At 44.0% G+C, this 8,260-nt stretch overlaps 1 protein-coding gene across 1 annotated transcript; it reads right to left on the reverse strand.

Annotated features, from left to right (window-relative positions):
- Positions 1-377: 377 nt before the first annotated feature.
- Positions 378-8,220, reverse strand: LOC133537457 (nucleotidyltransferase MB21D2). The gene is made up of 2 exons (XM_061878477.1): positions 7,809-8,220; positions 378-4,728 (listed from the first exon to the last, which is right to left on the reverse strand). The coding sequence occupies exons 1-2, from the start codon at positions 8,056-8,058 to the stop codon at positions 3,464-3,466; spliced, it is 1,515 nt and encodes a 504-aa protein (XP_061734461.1). The 5' UTR covers positions 8,059-8,220; the 3' UTR covers positions 378-3,463.
- Positions 8,221-8,260: the final 40 nt, after the last annotated feature.

The following is an 8,260-nucleotide window of genomic DNA, read 5'->3' on the forward strand; positions in this document are numbered from 1 at the left end:
ATATATATATATATACACACATACACAAATGTATATATACTGATACATATACACATATGTATATATATATACATATGTAGATATATACTGTACGTACACACATATATATATACAGCATATACATATATATACACACACATATATATATATACACATATATATATATACATATACATACATACACCATACACATATACATATAAACACACACACGTACACATACATATGTATATTCATATATATACATATACACACACACATATATATATATATATACATATATATATAGATATATACACATACATGCACACACACACATATATATATATATATATGTATATATATATATATATATATATATATATATATATATATATATATATATATATATATATAATTTTAATTTCTTCTCAGGAATCAATTAAAAATGTTTCATCATAATTATCATACCAAATATAACATTGAGAGAATCGGTTTGAATCGAGAATCTTGTTAAAATGAGAATGGATTCGGAATCGGATCAAAGCGTTAGGTGCCCAAAGATTCACACCTCTATCAAAAAAGTACCATCTCACACAGGCATTGTTGCTCAAAACAATCTTTCACTTTCCTTCCACAAAAATTATGACACAATTGTGATAATGCCTGGTGAGCATTTTTCCCCTTATGGCCGCGTCTCAACTGGCACCCTTCCTTACTTACACTTCTGAGTGTGTTAAAACTGAACACAAACGCAGTCAAAGGAGGACTTTGTTTGTTTTAGTTCTTTTTCCCCCATTTTCGCTACATTTCCCAAGCGTGAAAACCTTTTCTGATGGCAGTGCGTCAAAGAAAATCACAGCAAAAGTGAATTGCAATTAGACCTTGTCGAATAGAGTGGACAAACACAGATCCATTAGGGCTGCTCAAATGCCGCCATTGTCATTTAGGATAGAAATGGTAACTGAGAACTTGTGAAATGATCTGCTCCTGTGAAATGGACAGTGACCACTAAGCAGCCTCCTGGTCTTGTTACTGACCTGTCTTGCCCTCACTTCGAGTGAGCAAGACACCCACAGGGATAAAGTAACAAGTTGTTCTCTGTGTTATGTAATCGTTGCTGCTGGTTTGTCTGTCAGTTAACGTATTTTCCGGACTATAAGCCGCACCGGTATATAAGATGCACCCCCTAAACTTTAGAGAAAAACTAATATTTTTCCATATATTAGCCAGACCGCATATATACTGTATATCGATACAATATTTATTTACATCAATTTAGTACCTTAATTGTTTCCAAACGGTGCCTGTAACACAGCAGTAAAAAAGTTGAAAAATATGTTCAAAGTTTTAATAAAGTTCAAGATGTTTTTATCTTCCTTGTACTTTTTAAACACTTTGCGCTTGACGTTTCTTCAAGTGGCTCATTTTAGTACACCGTTTGATTCCTTTGCTTAGTCAACTACAGGTTAGCAAAGAATAATCCACAAATTAGCCGCACCTTTGTGTAGGCCGCAGGGGTCATACATAGCCTGGGGAAAAAAGTAGCGGAAACTAGCAAATATCTTTTTCATGAAACTTTCTGGAAATGTCGAAAAACGGATAAGGAACAACTGATTACATTTCAGGCCTGATCGGGATAATTTCAACTAGGTTACTTTATGTTTACGTTTATGTGGTTGTGTATGCGAGCGGTGCAACAGAGACAGTAGTTATCGCTCTTCTTTCATTCCGCTGCAAGTAGTTCAAAAAGTTACGGTCTGATTTCAATTTAACTTTCAGGAAATATCAGCAATGAGTTAAAAGACAAGTGATTACATTCTGGGTCTTATCCAGATAACTTCTACGTTACGAGCTTCATCTTCTGTGCGTGTACGCTAGCGCCACCCCACCTCCACCCACAGAGACTTAGGCTACCGCAGCCTACGATGTCCAAATCTGATTTTTTTTTTTGTTAAATCCGATTTTTTGATGTAATCGTTCACATTAGAAAAAAAAGCGATGTCTAATGTGAACGCAGTCTGACCCGCATGCAGACATGATGTCACACGTGCTGTTGTGTTTACGGGGGTAACCATGGCTGCGATTCTCGTCGGTCTCAGTCCTGGCGCATTTCTGGCAATTTCAAGTATTTTGTGCAATCAAGGTCAAGATTCATTTTCTGTATCAAATCATTGAGGAGGAAGAGGGCAATCATTTTGGCTCTCGCAGTTTGCGGGATAATTTGCTTGGACGTCTCTGCCGAAGAGCGTGTGGGCGAGCAGTCGTAGGCAGGACTGGTGGAACATTGACGACAGTTCCTAAAACATTAATTTGTGTTTTCTGATCATTTGTAAACTATTTATTCTAGCGAAGAAATACAACGTTAGTCTGTGTGATGACGTGTTGGCCGGATGTACGCAGTCAAAGCATTCATTCAGAAAAATCCGATACAAGTCACATAGGGGACAAAAAAATAAAAAAATTGCCCCGCGGTGCGAACAAGGCCAAAGATAGTGGTTGACTGACAAGAGTGTTCACTCCATTTCTTTCGTTCCGCTATTGCTAACAGAAAAGGTTTTGGGTGGACTTTCAGCAAGCTTTCAGGAATTGTCAAAAATGCGACAAAGTGATTACTCTTTGGGGCTGATAAGGATCTGTATATGGTTACGGCCCCACCTCCACCCATAGAGACAAAAAGAGTTGATGAATGTCAAAAACTTCACTCTGTTTCTTCTATTCCGCTGCAGATAGCTTGAAAACTAACAGGACGGATTTCCACCAAATTTTCCGGAAATGTTCAATATAAAACACGGAAGAAGTGATTACATTTTGAGGGTGATCCGGGTCGCCATCTGGATTCAGGACTTTTTTACGATTGATGTACTTTTCTAGTTGTATTACTGTATTGCTGTTCTGTCTACATTTTGAATGATTTAGGTGTTGACCTACATAGTCTTTGCACATAGACCAAGGACCTCTAAAGTGTACTGACGGAAGTATTCCATTTGAGACACGGCCTTTGATATTTTTACAGCTAGAAGAGCATAAGGACAAATTTCAGCTGGAAATGAAGTACATTCTTTGAAGTGTTCGTAGTTGCGCATTGTGAAGTACTATGTAAGAAAAGTTCACGTGTTGTTGCGAGTGCGAGTGACAGCGTCCTCCTAGTGACGTTGTCTTGATGAGTGACCATTAACCAGATCCTTTGAATTCATTTGAAAAGTTCCTCTCTCCCCCCCTCCCCAACATTCCTGATTGTTGCGAGAACGAGGTTCCTTTCCGGATGTCCGTGTCAAGGTCTCCAGCACGTAGAAATACATTGAAGGACGAGGGAGGGGGTGAAGTAGAAAAATAAGGACGCTAGAAAATGAACCCTCGTGGAAAACACGACTTGACGATCACCTGACTTGACACTGTGGTGGAGGAACATAAAAAATGTACAAAATATAGTTTGGGCGGTGGCGGGTGACTGGAGGAAAGGATCTGACGAGGAGGGTCCGCTTCAGAAAAACTTGTCGTCGATGCGAAAGTGCGGCCGTGTGACGTCGTCCGGGTTGATGAAGACGGAAATGGACTTCCCGGGGTTCTCCGTGACCAGCTGCTGGAGCTTCTTGGCCAGGCGGTCGTCCGGCTGGTTCTCGCCGCCGGAGTCAGACTGTGGCGATGGCAGGTTGTTGGTGCTCCCTCGCCACTGCAGCTCCACCGTCAGCCTGTTGGCGGCCTTGGCGTGCTCGATGGTGGTGCGCAGGTGCTCGGCCGGGTCGGAGCGCACGGAGGAGAGCTTGCGAGCGTGCAGCATGGCCGTCTCGTCCGACAGGTGCTCCAGCATGTTGCACTGCGGGATGAAGTAGTTGGGACACGTCTTGTTGACCAGGCAGTGCTGCAGGTCGTCGACCAGGCCCAGAAGGAAGTGGGCGGAGAAGTCGTCCTGCGACAGGTAGTTGGCGGGGAGGCGGTCGCAGGCCCACAGCATGATGCTGCGCAGGTGGTACGGGCTGATGGCTTTGGGCCGCGACAGCAGCTTGATGATGATGGCTTTGCACGCCTGGTAGGCCTGCATCAGGCTGGACGAAATGCACTTCTTCAGCTGCACCTCGCTGCGGGCGAACGACAGGCGCCACTCGTTCTCCTTGCGGCCTTTATGGGAGCACGTGGGCACCAGGTAGAAGCCGCTGATCACCTCCTCCTCGGTGATCTTGCCGTCCCAAAAGTGGTTCTCCATCAGCCAGCTCTGCGCCACAGCCGGCCACCCTTTGAACGACACCACGGGGACGATGTCGTACAGCATGCGGCTGCTTCCCACGCCCAGGATGACCGAGATGACCGTCCCGTTCCTCTCCACCTTCTCCACCCTGGGAATGCCCCTCTGGGGCTTCTTCTGCACCTCCAGCAGCACCAGCGAGATGGACTGGTAGAACCAGTCCGCCACGAGGGTGGGCGAGAAGAAGTAGTTGGTGGTCCCGTTGATGTGGTCCACGATGGTGCAGCAGTCCTTCCACTTGTTGATGGTTCCCTCGTCGAAGAGGCGCAGGCTGAGCCACGAGTGGCCCAGAGCTGAGTGACGCATGTCCAGGGTCACCGGCTGGTTGCGGTCGTGCAGTTTCAGCGCAGGCACCAGCAGCGTGAAATCCATGTCGTAGTCTGTGCCCCGGGCGTACACGCTCAGCTCGTCCAGGTCCATGTCCACCACGCCCTCTCGAACGCCGCCCGACAGCAGGAGGTACTCGTTGGCCACCGGGAGCTTCTGGTCCAACTTCTGGACCATTCCTGAAGGACACAGCGGGGGTATGGATTGATGATTGACAGACATAAATATGTCTACTGTGACTTCCAAACACCCTGGTGCTGTTGTGTAACCAATAAGGAAGATAAAGATGAATGCATCTAAAGGCCGCTAACACAGAAAGGACCCAAAACTGAAAACACACAACACACCCCATAAAACAAATTCTACAAATGCCAAACCAATAATATTTGACATGTAGCAACATGCGTCAAACTCAAGGACCCGGCGGCCGGATGTTGCCCGCCACATAATTTAAATAATATAAAATGGCCCGCCACGTCATTTAATGTATAGAATAGAATAGAATAGAAAGTACTTTATTGATCCCTTGGGGAAATTCAGCACCACAGTTCGCTCACAATAGACAATAATAATAATAAATAATATGTAACATATATTATATATATGATATATAACATGTGAATAGTATAAATATATTCTACATATATGCTGCATAGTCCACCACGTTATTCAATATGGTCTTTCCCGTCATTTTAATGGGACCTGTCATGTCACTTAATGTGACCTGCCACATCATTTAATGTGGACTCTCACGTCATTTAATGTGGATTGCCACGTCATTTAATGTGGATTGCCACGTCATTTAATGTGGATTGCCACGTCATTTAATGTGGATTGCCACGTCATTTAACATGGCCCACCACTTCATGTAATGTGCTCCACCATGTCATTTAAGTAGTTCAATTAGTGAAGTGAAGTGAACAATATTTATACAGCGCTTTTTCCTAAAGTGACTCAAAGCGCTTTACATAGTGAAACCCAATATCTAGGTTACAATTAAACCAGTGTGGGTGGCACTGGGAGCAGGTGGATAAAGTGTCTTGCCCAAGGACACAACGGCATTGACTAGGATGGCGGAAGCGGGGATTGAACCTGCAACCCTCAAATTGCTGGCACGGCCGCTCTACCAACTGAGCTATACCACCCATCTCATCATTTAAAATGGCCTGTCACGTCATTTAAATTGAACCGCCACATCATTTTCAGAGGCCTCCCACATCATTTGATGTGGTCTGCTGTGGTATTTATTATGATCCAACACATCATTCAATGTAGTCTTCCCCGTCAATTTAATGCGAACTGTCACGTCATTCAACGTGGCCGCCACATAATTTTCAGTTGTCTGCCACTACATTTAATTTGCTCGAACACGTCATTTAGGTAATTTAAATTGGCCCACCCCATCATTTAATCGTTTGATGTGGTCCTCCAAGTCATTTCATTTAGCCTTGAAGTGCCCTAAGTTATCTATTGTTGCCAGGCACATCATTCAATGTGGCCTGTCACATCATTTAAAGTGGCCGGTCACATAATTTTCAGTGGCTTGCCACATTATTTAATGTGCTCCACCACATCATTTAAAAAATTAATGTGGCCCACCCAATCACTTAACATAGGCTGTCAAATCATTTAAAGTGGCTCGCCACGTCATTTAATGTAGTCCACCACGTCATTCAATATGGTCTTCCCCGTCAATTTAATGGGATCTGTCACGTCAGTTAATGTGGACTCTCATGTCATTTAACGTGGACTGTCATGTCATGTAAACTGTCACGTCATTTAAAGTGGCCCACCACGTCATGTAATGTGCTCCACCACGTCATTTAAGTAGTTTAACTTGGCCTATCTTATCATTTTATATGGTCATTTTAAGTGAACCGCCACATCATTTGATGTGGTCCCCCACGTCTTTTGATGTGGTCTGCTATGGTATTTATCATGGTCCGCCACATCATTCAATGTGGCCGGCACGTCATTCAATGTGGTCTTCCCTGTCAATTTAACGCGACCTGTCACGTCATTTTCAGTGGTCTGCCACAGCATTTAATGTGCTCCACCACATCAATTAGGTAATTTAATGTAGCCCCATCATTTAATCTTTGGATGTGGTCCCCCACGTCATTTCACATGGCCTTTGATGTGGTCTGCTATGTTATTTGTCGAGAGGTGTGGAGTATAATTCACCAACTTGAGTATTTCATATATATATATATATATATATATATATATATATATATATATGTGTGTGTGTGTGTATGAAATATTTGACTTTCAGTGAATTCTAGCTCTACATATTTATTTCATTATATATATAAATAAAATAAATAGTTGAATTTCAGACGGCACCTATCAAATACTTAGTAATAAAAACACAGTTCTACTAACTGTACTGTGCTTGCTGGTTACTAAAAAAAACAAGAACACTTACCTTTCACTATTTGAGTAACCTTTGTTCTGCCATTTGCGTACTGGCGAGAGTCACTTGCCGTCAGGTGCACAACACCACATAGATCGTTGGCCAATCAAAAAGCAACCCCATTACGCTATAGCCAACATTCACCAGGAGATGGCAACATACAACATGGAATCACTCTACTACAGACGGTGTCGCCATGGCTGTAACTTCCTCGTTCTTCTGCTTCGTCTCCTTGTGTGTGCAGTTTTTTATTAAAATCCGTAGATGTTGTAACGTGATTGGGCAGGCAAGCTGTTTATATAACAGGAAAGCGGACGTGAAAACAGGCTTATATCCGCATTCAGCTCCGGCTGAATTTCGGGAGAAAATTTTTTCCAGGAGGTTTTCGTGAGAGGCGCTGAATTTCGGGAGTCTCCTGGAAAATCCGTGAGGGTTGGCAAGTATGTCCTTGCGGTTGTTTTTGGCGCTTTTGGTTTTGACTGCATTTTTCTTTTGCATTTGTTTGTTGGTTTAACTAATAACGAATTGAACGTGATGAACTTAAAAAAATATGTTAATGAGATTTCAAATGTTGGCAATAAATTACCTAATCGATGAGGGACATTTGGAAACAAAGGAGACTGGGGACACAGTCAACTGAATTATTAATTATCAATTATGAATGCAGTGAGGGTTGTCACTCTTCTGGTCACCAGGATAGCATGCATGCTGTGTTAATATCACTTTTGCAGGCCGTTTGTTTGCAATAATTCGAAATGAGATTGTAAAAGAGCATGGGGAGTCATTTGCTCAACTATGTGTGCAAAGTGTGTGTGTGTAGGTGGGTGCGTGCGTGTTCCTCACCCAGCATGGAGAAGATGAAGTCCTTGGCAGTGTGGATCTCCAGGGCCCGTTGGTCATCGTATTCCCGCTGGTCGTGCTTGCTGAACTCCTGGATGAGCCGGTTCAGGTCCTCCATGCGGGCCGCCGATCTAAAGTCGAGCTCGGGCCCGACGCCCCCGCCACCGTGAGGCAACCTGCTGGCGGCCATGGTGGGGCTGTTCCCTAGGCTGCCCGCCGAGCTGGCCCGGCTGGAGAGAGCAGGGGCGGCCATCTTTCCTCAGCGGTCCCGGTGGTGCCTTCAGCAGCTGTTCGTACTGCTCCCGACCGTGATAGTGGGTCTACTCCTGCATTACCGAACCGACATCAGCGGACTGCGTCCACACCGTCAAACACACCCGCCTGGAACAGTCAGAGCATTTCCGCTGACTACTCCTTCAAAATAAAACAACAGAACGCCACTCCACGCTGTTCGG

Source organism: Nerophis ophidion, linkage group LG18, assembly GCF_033978795.1.
Source record: "Nerophis ophidion isolate RoL-2023_Sa linkage group LG18, RoL_Noph_v1.0, whole genome shotgun sequence".
In the NCBI taxonomy this organism is placed as follows: Eukaryota; Metazoa; Chordata; class Actinopteri; order Syngnathiformes; family Syngnathidae; genus Nerophis; species Nerophis ophidion.

What these genes read in the sequence shown, in the direction of transcription:
- LOC133537457 (XM_061878477.1), bottom strand. Translation starts at nt 8,058, where the DNA reads ATGGCCGCCCCTGCTCTCTCCAGCCGGGCCAGCTCGGCGGGCAGCCTA. An exon ending in CTTCATCTTCTCCATGCTGG is followed by an intron (nt 4,729 to 7,808) that starts GTGAGGAACACG and finishes TGTGTCCTTCAG; the next exon opens with GAATGGTCCAGAAGTTGGAC.